The 13,709-nt window shown below is 41.0% G+C and overlaps 1 protein-coding gene across 2 annotated transcripts in view; it reads left to right on the top strand.

Moving 5' to 3' along the window:
• ALG9 (ALG9 alpha-1,2-mannosyltransferase) overlaps positions 1 to 13,347 on the top strand; it is a 109,321-nt gene extending 95,974 nt beyond the window's left edge. For both annotated transcript variants that reach the window (XM_027979190.2, XM_042232919.2), the window contains exons 15-16: positions 9,560 to 9,678; positions 9,965 to 13,347. In XM_027979190.2, coding sequence (XP_027834991.1) covers positions 9,560 to 9,678; positions 9,965 to 10,002 — 157 coding nt within the window. In that variant the 3' untranslated portion in view covers positions 10,003 to 13,347. The remainder of the gene's footprint in view (positions 1 to 9,559; positions 9,679 to 9,964) is intronic.
• The last annotated feature ends 362 nt before the right edge of the window (positions 13,348 to 13,709 follow it).

The following is a 13,709-nucleotide window of genomic DNA, read 5'->3' as shown; positions in this document are numbered from 1 at the left end:
TACACAGCAAGGTGATTCAGTTATACAGATACACATATATTATTTTTGAAATTATTTTCCATTATAGCTTATTACAAGATAGTGACTGTAGTTCCCTGTGCGATACAGTTAACCTTTGTTGCTTGTTGCATATCTATTTTTTTAAAAGTAGAAGTCTTGCATTCTATTCACACTAAGTCAAGCCAGTGGAATCAAAATGTCATAAATTGTTTAATTAGGCAAAAATTCTCAAGTTTTCTAAAATATATATATTATACATTCTCTTTATATATATACGTATACAAAAGCTTTTCTACAACACTTGGTAAAGGCTTGAGAAAGAACCTCAAAAAAGAAAAGGAGAGATGGAGAAATTGGAAAATATAAACTAAATAAGATGAGAGCACTGACTATGAAATGGAAAAAGTGAAACAAACTGGATAAAAGTAAAAGATCATCAGATAGTCCAGTTGCTTTTAAACATGGCTGCTCATTAGAAACATATCTGGAGCTTTGGAGGAAAAAAGCAGTACCCGGGCATTTTTATTTTTCAAAAAACTCCAAGATAATGCTGATACACATCTGGATTTTGAAAAGTGATTACAGGTTTTCTATTAAATGGCAGTTTTGGTAATATAGAATTCTGTTATTTTTCTGTTGACCAATCATGACGCAGTGGTATTAAGTGAGAAATACTTACATAATCACAATAGTAAAGGATGTTTATCAGTTTTTTCACAATCAATAGCCAGACAAAAAATAAAAGAATTATATTTACAAGCCATAATGGGAACATAATTAACCTAACAATATAGAAAAATTACATACAGTTTGGGAGGGGGGTCAAGCAGAGTGATGTGGGAAATGGAAGTGCATACATGCACACGTTTTCGAATGCCCAGCCAGTCCATGTCTTTTGGTTGGGGCATTTAATCCATTTACATTTGAGGTAATTATCGATATATATGAGCCTTTTATCACTTTCTTATTTGTTTTGGGTTTATTTTCTGTAGGGCTTTTCCTTCTCGTTTCCTGCCTTAAGACGTTCTTTTAGCATTTGTGGTAAAGCTGGTTTAGTGGTGCTGAATTCTCTTAACTTTTGATTGCTGGAAAGCTTTTGATTTCTCCATCAAATGTGAAGGACAGTCTTGCTAGGTACAGTATTCTTGGTTGTAGGTTCTTCCCTTTCACCACTTTAAATATACCATGCCATTCCCTTCTGGCTTGTAGAGTGTTTCTATTGAGAAATCAGCTGATAGCCTGATGGGAGTTCCCTTGTAAGCTATTTGTTGTTTTTACCTTGTTGCTTTTAATATTTTATCTCTGTCTTTAATTTTTGTCAGTTTGATTACTATGTGTCTCGATGTGTTCCTCCTTGGGTTTATCCTTCCTGGGACTCTGTGCTTCTTGGACTTTCCCATGTTCAGGAAGTTGTTCAGCTATTATTTCTGCAAATATTTTCTCAGGTCCTTTCTCTCTCTCTTTTCCTTCTGGTACCCCTATAATGCAAATGTTGGGTCTGTTTAATGTTGTCCCAGAGGTCTCTTAGACTGTCTTCATTTCTTTTCATTCTTGTTTCTATATTCTGTTCTGTGGCAATGATTTCCACCATTCCGTCCTCCAGGTCATTTATCCGTCCTTCTGCCTCAGTTATTCTGCTGTTGATTCTTTCTAGTGCATTATTCATCTCTGTTTGTTTGTTCTTTAGTTCTTCCAGGTCTTTGGTAAACATTTCTTGCATCTTCTCAATCTTCGCCTCCACTCTTTTCCCAAGATCCTGGATCATCTTCAGTATCATTATTCTAAATTCTTTTTCTGGAAAGTTGCCTATCTCCACTTCATTTAGTTGTTTTTCTGGGATTTTATCTTGTCCCTTCTTCTGGGACATGACTTTCTGCTTTTGCACTGTGATTATTGTTGTTCAAGCACTCAGTCATGTCCGACTCTTTGTGACCCCATGGATTACAGCATGCCAGGCTTCCTTCTCCTTCACCATCTCTTGTAGCTTGCCCAAACTCACATCCATCGACTCAGTGATGCCATCCAACCATCTCATCCTCCGTCATCCCCTTCTCCTCCTGCCTTCAATCTTTCCCGGCATCAGAGTCTTTTCTAATGAGTCAGTTCTTCACATCAGGTGGCCAAAGTATTGGAGCTTCATTGTGATTAACTTTCTGTAATAAGATTTTTGTTTTAGCTGCTGTGAGACTGGGCTTCTTGCTTCTTCTGTCTGCCTTCTGATGGCTGAGGCTGAGAGGCTTGGTGGGCAGGGCCTTGCTCAGTAAAGCTCTAATCTATTTATCTGCTGATGTCTGCGGTTGCACTCCCTCCCTGGTAGTTGTTTGGCCTGAGGCAACCCAGCCCTGGGGTCTATGGGCTCTATGGTCAGGTTAATGGCAACCTCCAAGAGGGCTAACACCAAGGGGTCCTTCTAGGACTGCTGTTGCCAGTGCCCCTGTCCCTGTGGTGAGCCCCTGCCAATCCATGCCTGCACAGGATGCCCTCCAACACTAGTAGGTAGTTTTGTTCAGTCTCCTGTGGGGTCAGTGCTCCTTTCCTCTGGGACTTGGTGCATGCCAGATTTTATCTGTGCCCTGTAAGCCTGAAGTCTGATTTCCCCAGTCCTGTGAAAGTCCTATAATCAAGTCCTGCTGGCCTTCAAGGTCAGATTCCCTGGGGATTCCCAGTCCCTTTGTCAGATCCCCAGGCTGGGAAGACTGACATGAGATTCAGAACCTTCACAGCGTGGGAGAGCTTCTTTGGTATTTATTGTTCTCCAATTTGTGGGTCACCAATCCAGTTTTATTGTGATTGTGCCCCTCCTACCATCTCTCTGCAGCTTCTTTGTCTTTCATAGTGGGGTATCTTTTTTTGTTGGGTTCCAGCATCCTCCTGTCAATGGTTGTTCAACAGCTAGTTGTGATTTTGGTTGTGATTTTGAAAGGCTCTCGAAGGAGTTGAACACATGTCCTCCTTGGCCATCTTGAACCGGAAGCCTACTGTGCCTATTCTAAAAGCTGCAATACAACAGTTGGTCAGAGTAAGTTCTGTCTGCAAGGGCCTGGCATTCCAGGGGAACATTAACGTATATGTTTCTCTACTTTGGAAAAGAGATAAGTGTTACCTCTGTCTTATCATGGGGTACTGTCTCTCACCCCATTTTCTATTAAAGAATATTAAAGATCAGCCACATTTTTGCTGCATTATCAGCCTTCTTATTAGCCAAGCAGTTCTTAAACTGCTTGATATGAGACTCAGGACCGACCATGGCTAAGAGTTAAGTCTTGAGGGAATTGTGAGATTCTCTTCAGAATGAAAGACTTCTCTGAAAGGCCAGCTCTGTTCTGACGGTTGTGGAAGTCTGTCACTGAACTAAGTGCAGGAGAACAAGAGACAGAGACAGAAGCAAAAAGAGAAGGAACTAGCTTGGAAAAAGAAAGAACTGGCAGGGAGCCCAGACTGCAGGCTCACGGGAATAAGCAATGTTTTGATGGATGGGTGGATGAATGGATGGAGAGACAGACAAAAATCATGGAGACAGCCTGAGTACTTAAGATGTTTTCTCTTTAAAATTAAAAATTGACCCAGCATTTGCGTCGTGCCTGTTGAACTGGTGACGTCAGGGACTGGCAGGCAGTCTTCCACGGACGTCAGCAAGAGCAGATTGAAATCGCCACAGCAGAGTGCCCCTCAGCCCTGATAAATAGGGCTGATAATTGAATTAGAAAACATTCTGAGCTGCCGGCTCATTATGCTCTTCAGGCGGTTGTCTTGTCCATGTCCGTTTCATCCTTGAATTGCTTGAGTGCCTTTCTCACTGGGAGGGGAAGTGCTTCAGTGTCCATTTTGCACCTCCCTAATTTATGCTGCCTGTGCTTCCTAGAGCAGTACTTTGGCATTTCACGTTATTACAGACACTGTTACATGAGTTTTGATCAGGATTAGTCTGGTCCTAACTTGTGATTCAGTCAGATCTTTGTTTCCATGTGTGTGAACGTGTGCATATGTGTGTTATTCCAATGCTCAACTGCTCTCTTCTTTCACAGAGACAAATGACCAATTTGTTCTTCCAGCAACCGTATAATGATTTGAACAGTCCCGGTTGTGCTTGATTTAGTAAAGCTACAGATGAGAAAGAAATTAATCTAGAAGAGCAGCCATAGTATTAGAAGGGAAGAATTCAAGCCAACTTGCTCTTTTGGTTAAAAAGAAAAAACAAAAACACAGAGTCTTCCCCATCCCAGCACAGAAGTGTTTGTGTTGATTGTTTATTCATTTCATCCACTGGAAGAAATTAGTGGTTTAGATGTTGAAGATAGATCATTTAAAATCATAAGCAAAATCTGCAGGAGAAAGGAAGAGTCATCTTCTAACGAGGATTTTTCCATTACCAAATTTGGATGATAAATTTTTCTTAACTTTTCCTGATATTTAGTTCTCACCTTTAATATAGCTTTGTGTTCAGGCCTAACTAGAAATGCCTCCATGCTTCCTGAACACATTATCTAGAATCTGATGCCAAATTTTTTATGCTTGCACACAGAGGAAGCATGGGAGAATCCCAGTTCTTCTTGGCTCTCTTGATGTATCTGCGTCAGATACCTGCTTGTCCCTAGCAAGATGGTTCTTCCAAACCACACATTCAGTGGGACTTTGAAATCATAGTAGGAAAGAACTGGTCATTTTGAGAAACTTGAAAGGAGGCTGGTGTGGGGAGAGTGTAGTGGGCAAGGAAGGAAATGGTACAAGGTGAAGAGAGACAGGTTAGCGAGGGCTTGATCTCCTACAGCTTTCTAGATCATTACGGAGTCTGGATTTTATTCAAGCCATTTTCCAATTGGTGCTGAGTAGACAGAGAATTTAATCTGAGATGCCTATAGATTTGGTTATGGATGGGCAAGTTTTTTTTTTTTTTTTTTTGCTTAGTATACCTTGAAATGTTGAATGGGTCAGATAAAATAATGTATAATAAATGCTTCTTCCACACTTATGCACCCCTCAGTGTTGATCCTCTCTTCTGAGTATGTGTATTATCACTTTGAACTTCTGTATTAGCTATTTAGTATTTAGTGTGTGCCATATTACAGTTGGGCTTCCCTGGTGGCTCAGATGGTAAAGAACCTGCCTGCAATGCAGGAGACTCAGGTTCAATCCGTGGGTCAGGAAGATCCCTGGAGAAGAGAATGGCTACCCTCTCCAATATTCTTGCCTGGAGGATTCCACGGACAGAGAAGCCTGGCGGGGTCGCAAAGAGTTGGACACAACTGATCAACTAACACAGAGACATATTATAGTTATATATCACTCATAATCTGTTTCTTCCAACTGTAGATTATTAGCTCTGTGAGAACAGATGCTTTTGTGTCTTCAGGGCCAGCACACAAAGCCCTACACGTAACAAGCACACAGGGTTTTTGTGTTTGTCCATTTTAAGGATTTGAGGTTTCCTCTATTTAAAACGTCTCAGTTCAGTTCAGTCACTCAGTCGTGTCCGACTGTTTGTAAGCCCCATGGACTGCAGCATGCCAGGCTTCCCTGTGCTTCAACATCTCCCTGAAGTTGCTCAAACTCATGACCGTTGAGTCGGTGATGCCATCCAACCATCTCATCCTCTGTCGTCCCCTTCTCTTCCTGCCATCAATCTTTCCCAGCATCAGGGTCTTTTCTAATGAGTCAGCTCTTCGTATCAGGTGGCCAAAGTATTGGAGCTTAGCGTCAGCATCCGTGCTTCCAATGAATATTCAGGGTTGATTTCCTTTAGGATTGACTGGTTTGATCTCCTTGCAGCTGTCTAGTTTGTCATAGCTTTAAAAATTATTACAAGTAAAATATCTCACCTACTTTTGCTTACGTTTTAATTTTTCTGTTGTAACAAATGGTAAAGTAGGTTGTTTTTAAAAAAAGCATTATGGTGCAAAGTACAAAATGAAAATCATGTGCTGTGTCACAGAGACAGCATAATTTCTGTTTTATTGGTATTGTTTAACCTGCCTCTCCAAGTGGTTCTTGCAGGTTTCCCCTTTTATTGGCAGTATCAGGTTCCTCCTTCCTCCCCAGGGTTTGATACTGTCAGCCTTCTCAGTTTTTGCAAACCTGATTATTGAAAAATTATATCTAGATTTATGTTTCCCTGATTACTAGTAAAATTGAACATCATTTCATATGGTTATTGCAGTCCTGTAAGCAAGAATACTGGAGTGGGTTGCCATTCCCTCCTCCAGGGATCTTCCTGACCCAGAGATAGAACCTGTGTGTCTTGTGTCTCCTGCATGGGCAGGTGGATTCTTTAATGCTGCGCCACCCAGGAAGCCCCAGTACCTGTTACTTGCTCAGTCGTGTCCAACTCTGTGACCCCCATGGACTGTAGCCCACCAGGCTCCCCTGTGCATGGAATTCTCCAGGCAAGAATACTGGAATGGGTTACCATTCCCTTCTCCAGGGGATCTTCTTGACCCAGGGATCAAACCTGGGTCTCCTGCATTACAGGCAAACTCTTTACCATCTGAGCCACCAGGGAATCCCAGCCCATATATATATATATATATATATATATATATATATATATATATATATATATATATATAAAATTTATATATTCTAGATACCCTTCCTTTGTTATATATATGGCAAATATTTTGTCCCCGTCTCCATTATTCTTTTACGTTTGTTTCAGCTTGCCTTTTGCATTCAGCAGTAATGCGTAGCGACCCTACTTCTATTTTAGGGAGGTCAGTATTTTCTATGATAACATGTCCCATGTATCACCCTGGATGGTTTTCTGAAATGATCTCTTTTAGAATTCCTTGGCATGACCAAGGAGTTAATAGCATAGAAATAGTCATCACCACATACTGTCTTGTCTTCACCATGTACTGTCATGGCCTGTAAAAGGGCCTATAACCCCTTTTGTTTTCATATTTTTTAAATTATTTTATAAATAACATAAAAGTAGTAATGAAAGGATAGTTTTAAAAAACATCATTTGAAATTTTTGTAAGAATTTGAATGTAGCAACCCCAATCTTTATTCCATGTTTTCCTGCTTTTGAATATATATACCTGAAATAGGCTTCTCTGATGGCTCAGGAAAAAAGGGTAAAGAGTCTGCCTGCAATGCAGGAGACCCAGGTTCCATCCCTGGATCAGGAAGATCCCCGGAGAAGGGAATGGCAACCCACTCCAGTACTCTTACCTGGAAAATTTCATGGACAGAGGAGACTGGTGGGGGTCGCAAAGAGTCAGACACGACTGAGCACACTCACATATGTATGTGCACACACACGCGCGCTCACACACAGATGCACACACACGCATACACGCTGTCATCATTGGAGTCTTGAGTGCTGCTGCCTCCTCATTCATCTTCTGATTTGTCTAATTGTGAAGTGTCTTCCTCTGTTGATTTTCTTCTCATTGGCATTATGGACAGAAAATTTTTAAATTCTGAACTCAGCTGTGCTCAATTAAAGCTAAATGCAGGCTGCAAAGATAGTGTCACAGATCTTTTGTACCTTATTGAAAGATGATGCATACTTTGAACAATGCAGTGAAAAAAATGGAAGGATAATGTAATTATATCATTTTTGCATAATCCTTTTTGAGGATGTCATCATTCTTTTTCTTATCATTTGTCTGTCTTTTTTTTTTTTTTAAGTATAGTTGTAAATAATCCAAAATGTAGAGGGGAAAAAAGACCACTAAGATTCTTTAATATAGTTTAAATTTATAAAAGGTTGTAATGGACCCATATGGTAGTTACATGATAGAATGAGTTTTATTCTATTTTTGAAAATAAGTATAATTTTCCTTTCTTCTTTGGAAGACTCCAAGAAGAATAAAATTACAAAATAATGATCCTTCCAAGTAGTAAGGAATCGTTCCAAAAAGAAAGTAAAAAAAGTAAAATTGGGCCCAGTGGACCTAATGTTATACCAAGGAATGAGTTGACTGGAAACGTACTGACTGTGTTAGTGAAGCTTTTAGCATGGAGTCACCTGGAATGGAAATGATGCTTAATTCAGTTTAGCCTTTCTTCACTACACTGAGGCCTGCGGGAGTTTGTTCCAGCTTACAGCTTTCTGTCCTGACCTTCCCCTTATCTATGCAGCGTGGACAGAAAGAAGAAAAATTAACTTCTTTTTGACTGAGGTAGGTGCTTCCTCCTGTTCGTTTCTTTGCAGAGGCCCAGCTTTATCTCGCGTGTCTCTCTGCTAAGCCTCTTTTCTCTATCAAAGCCCTTGAGCTGTTAGCTGTTGAAGTGAAGTGAATCTCTGTTGAGCACAGCGCACGGCCAGCATCCAGTTGGGAAGGATCTCTAAGAGGTGTGTATGCCAAGCACGGTATCATTGTGTGCAGGCATTGCGGGAGTCTGCCAAACTCAGAAGTAGGCTGCCAGTACAAATGCCACGTTGACATGACATTTACAAGTTGAGAGTCTGGAAGAGGACTGGCAGTGGAGCACCCTTCAGCTACCTCGTTTAGGTTGGCAGTTTCTGGGCCAGCTTTTGGGTTTTTGACTCAGAAATCATAGTCAAGAAGTAATACCGCATATAGAATTTAAAACTATCACTGCCACTTTTTCTAGGAAGTGATGAATCTTGTTAGCCTGTTTCCTGGGATGCAGGATAAACCAGAGTGGTAAGAGTGCAGAGTCTGGAATCAAATCTGAATGTGAATGAGGGCTTTATCACTTGCTGTGTGACCCTGCTCAAGCTACTTAATCTATGTGTCTCACTTTCTCATCTGTAAAATAGAAGTAATATCACTTTCCACATAGGTTTGTTGGATGGATTAAATAGTATCTTAAAAAGTGTAAGCATTTTCCCCAGGGCTTGTTCAATGCTAGGTATTCAATAAATGTGAGATATTTTTCATATTCTTTAGAAATTAGTGAGCCATTCAGGGTTTTAGCTATTCCTACCTATATTTCAGTATAAAGAGGAAAGACTGGACTCTTGTCTTTGACTTGAGAATCGCCAGAACAGTATGGACAGGAAGCCAAGGACATGGTTTTTTCTTCACCTCTCTAGGAAAACTTAGAGCTGGAGGCAGGATCATTTGAACATTTGGCATCTCTGCAGTCTCTGGGGTACACAAACTCTTGAGGTGTTAAGAATGTATTTCCGTAATAACATTTTTTTGATTGAATTAGAACTTTTCAATGGCAAATTCTAACGCAGACCTAGAGCTGTTCTGCAGGATATCCTGTGGCATATTAGCAAGACTACCAAGACTGTCGTTTGGGTTCAGGCAAGAAGGTACTTGGTCTTTTTCTCTTTTGGTTGTGCTGGGTCTTCATTGTGGCGCATGGGCTTAGTTACTCCTAGACATGTGGGACCTTAGTTCCCTGAGCAGGGCTTGAACCCATGTCCCCTGCAACAGAAGGTGGGTTCTTCACCACTGGACCACCAGGGAAGTCCTAGTACTTGGTTTTGATTAAGTCTTTTATCAAGATCTAGTAACATACAGCTTATATAAAATATAATCCTCACCATAGCATTTTATTCATTTCCTTTCATCAGTACCATGAGTAAATTCTCTCAAATGATGCGATTCTATCTTTTTTCTCTCTTGTCTTTCAGGTCTTCAAAGCTGTTGCGGGCATTCTACATTCCCTTCCTGTCAGATCAGTTTACAGTGTATGCAAACTACACCATCCTCAAACCCCGGAGAGCAAAGCAAACCAGGAAGAAAAGCGGAGGTTAGCACCATGCCTGTGTTCCCAGAGGACTTGCATCCTGTTCACTGGTGATTCCACTGACAGGACACCCTCCAAGCCACCGCTTGTTCCGTGTGTAATAAAGGCCGTGTGACACGAATGCTGGAGTCTGGGTGCTTTGGGCTGGTCAGAGTCGGTCACGCTCACTCCTTGCCTGTGTCTGCTCTGCATGCACCCCTTGGGCAGCTAGATGCAGCCAGGCCCTGCAGTCCGGGTAGATCCGCTGCTCCGCATCTCACTGTTTCTCTTCTGTTCGATTATTTACTAGACCGGAGAAGAGCAGAGCCAACTTTGAGGAAGAGCTGAAAATCCTGGGATGGGATGGCAGTGTTGAGCTGTTCTCCACACTCTGGCCTGGTATCCAAGGACTGGCCTCCCCGGGGCCGGGTGAGCTTCTCCGCCCAAGCTCCCTGGAAGCTCCTAGCAGACCTTCTCATGCAAATCCTAGTGCTGAAAATGAGCACAGCCTAGTTGCCAACCTACATGTCCTTTCACCTCCAGCAAGACTAAGCTTTTCTAAAGCACTTCACAGGACTAGAACCTTGTCCTGGAGATATCTCAGGAAAAAGGCAACCATTTGAGGAACTGTGGCTTAATTTCTTTATACAGGATGCCTCTTATTTTTGTTTAAATCCTTCACAACAAGCTATAACTATGAGAGTTTGGTGTTTTTTGTTTTGTTTTGTTTTGTTTCAGTTTTAGCATGCTTTCTTGAATTCAAGACTTCCCTCTGTAAAGGTATCAACAGACCAGACTATAACTGTATAGGACATAAGTGGAGAAGATTAATTCTATCAGTTGGTGGATTTGAATGACATCACATTTTAAAGTAATTTATTCTGAAACCATTTCTGAGGAAATTAAGACTCTCCCTTTTTTAAACAACCCTAGTGAAAAAGACCAGTGTATATTTATGGCATCTATTTTTGAGTCTCTCTATTGCAAAGCACATCCTGCATGGGAAACCTCTAGTCAAATAGGCAATGATAAGGACTTGATTAGACCATAAGTATATATTTCACTTTGCCTCCACACACAGTATTTCATAGTTTACAAAGCACTTTCACATTATCTTATTCAATCTGCACAGTCATGACGTGAAGGAGACAAGGCAAGTGGTTTTATCCCCATTTTACAGATGAAGAAAGTAAGACTAGAGGGCAAGGAGCAGAGGAAGGTGAGGTGACTTGCCCAAGGCCACACAGCCAATAATAGCAGCGTTCGCACCACAACCTGGGTTGCCTAACTTCTCATCTAGCTCTTGCCCATACTCTTCACTTGACTACGAAAACATTACTTGAAAGAATGATGAGGTTGGCCTGAGACCTGATTGATAACATCACTTTCTATTTTTAAGGAAGAGTTTTATCTGGGTTTCTCAGTTGTTTGGAGCCTCCGGTCTGCCTCTGGGTCTGACCGTCGCAGCAGCTCTCCAGCATGCAGCTTGGCCCGCAGCAGGAGAGCAGTGCTCATATTTGGAAGTCCAGCTTCTGTGCAGCCATACAGGATCCAATAACAGTTCCATTTCCATTCCTATAGTCAGGCTGGGGTCACATTATAGTGCCTTATTTCCCTGAGGGTAATTATGTTTAGTATCTGCAGATAAGAAGCATTAATTTTTCAGAGTTTCCATCTTTCATTTTTCAAAGAGAAGAGATTTTCAATAGGAACTGATCCTAAGAGAGGAGAAAAGAAGTGACCAGAAAAGAAACAGCTAGTTACGTTTAAAGAGTCTCCTCACTCTTTAAAGGGTCCACTCTGAAGGAATATCTGGGGTAGGTTGGAAGCACTAGTGAGGCCATGGGTCTAGGTCTTGCAGAAGAGTTCCCTCCTTGGAGAGGGAACATAAACTCGGGTCCCACTGACTGCTTTAAGGACTTCTGGCATTTAGTTTTCAATACTTGATTCCTCTTTTCCAAGGTAAATATTGGCACATATAGTCTGACTACAGGATAGAGAATTTTTAGTGAAATGTCTTGCCATACTTGCAGTAATGGTAAACTCTCCTTCACAGTGGCTAGAGCTCTCTTTTTCTGCAGAAGTAAATGAGAAAGTGCATTAATGGAGGTCAATGATGAGCGGCTTTTTTCTAGTCAGAGTAGTACAATGCTGATCTGTTATATCATCTTGCAGGTTTGAAAAAAAGAAAAAGAAAACGAAAAAAAAAAAAAAAAACCACAGCCTGCTGAGCAAGAACTTACTGTAACATAGCACAAAAAATGTCATGATTGACGGTCTTTGGGAATGTCAGTTCGTCTCTTTAAAACTTGATTTGGTTTTCTCTGTCCTACAAATATCTTTAGTGAGAGCACAAGAAATTGCAGGACACTGTGCCAAATTCTGTGGGTAAGTTACATAAAAATGAGTGGTGTTTGTTGTGAAGGTATTTTTCACACGACAGATAATCACACTAAAACATCTCCACCTCAGCAATACAGGGAGGTTAGCTTTCCCTGGGAAAGTCTCAAAACACTGGAGCAAGTAGCATTTCTCCTCCAGAGATTCAGTGGTCAGCATGAAGATAAAGTATCCGAAGTCCTTTTTTCTCCATTGTTTGTTGCCTGTCAAGGAATAATGGGCTACAGATTACTGGTGGTAATCTTTGATTATGGAGGTGAGTGAGGAAGTAGGTGGTGGTGGTTGAGTCGCTAAGTCATGTCCGACTCTTGCGACCCCATGGACTGTAGCCTGCCAGGCTCCTCTGTCCATGGGATGCTCCAGGCAAGAATAGGAAGTAAATACATTGGCAACTCCAGGGCTCCCTGATCTCCAGATCTTACGATGCTGAGTTCCATTACTAAACCAACCTGTGTAGTAGTATCTGTTTTCAAAGTAGACCTGTCAACTGGTGGGTGTCATCTGATAAGGAAGACCACTCATTTTAATCTCTTGAGATAATAATAGAAAAGTGAAGACTGCGCCCTTTATTACTGAATTCAAGTTCAGCAACGGATCATCTGTTTTAAATCAAGGTAGTTCTTGATCCCAATCACTTATTTGGGTCATCTTTTTCTAGTTTGGCTTTTGGGGAAAGAACACCCTATGTGATTCTATAGCCTTAGATCTGGATTGACCATTTGGGCAGAGCACAAATGGAAATCTTTTATTGTGTTTTGCATTTTGTGGGATTTATTGAAATAATTCACTGTGATGGTGCCGTCTTCTGGCCAGTGTTGAGCAGCTCTGCTTTAAATTTGGTTAATTTCATTTTCTCTGAAGAGGGAAAAGAGGGGTCACTTAATCTTCACCTGCACCAGCAAATTAAACTCGTGTTAATTTCTTAGGCTCCTACATTAAACGCCTTGGGTAAACAGATTAATGGACATGTGCTCAGCTTTCTTTCTTTCTTTCTTTTTTTTTTTTTTGCAGCAGAGAGCTCTGACTTCCATATGGCATTGTTGAATTTCAGAGGCTCTCTGGTGTTTTGGTAAATATCAATGGATGTTGCCTTTAATTTTTCCAATATGTAATCTGTATAATCCTGTGATTCCTGCTGCAAGTGAAATCAGGAAGCACTGCAGTGTTGAAGCAAGAGTATTGTTCAGGTCATTTGTCTTCCTAATGCTTGTACTTTATTTGACATGTCAGTGTTTACATTACATACTTGTATTTTCTGTGAAAGAAAAAGTTAAATAAATCTTGGCAGTTTAATTTTCCTTTTCTTAAGGTGGTATTTTCTCTTTTGCTTTTAGCTTTTAAATCTTTGGTGGAGATTGGAAACTGAAGGAACTCAGCTCCTTCCACCACCCCCACTTTCACCCTGCAGTGTACAGACTTGCCCTCTGCAGATCAAACAACCTAGTGTGTTTATTCTGAAAACTGGGGAAAAGCCATTGGAAAACCCCGTGAGGATTAGTGTTAAAACCAAGCACAGTGGGAACTACCCAGTATGTCAACATTGTGCCTACAAGAGAGTTTCTGAGTCCACATTACGTTTTTGAATTAAGACTCTCTGGACTTTGAGTATGTTCCATTATTTGTTGCTCAGTTGGCCAAGTGGTGTCCGACTCTTT

This window comes from Ovis aries, chromosome 15, assembly GCF_016772045.2.
Source record: "Ovis aries strain OAR_USU_Benz2616 breed Rambouillet chromosome 15, ARS-UI_Ramb_v3.0, whole genome shotgun sequence".
Classification (NCBI taxonomy): Eukaryota; Metazoa; Chordata; class Mammalia; order Artiodactyla; family Bovidae; genus Ovis; species Ovis aries.
The sequence above is the reverse complement of the archived record's forward strand: the minus strand, read 5'-3'. Positions and strand labels throughout refer to the sequence as shown.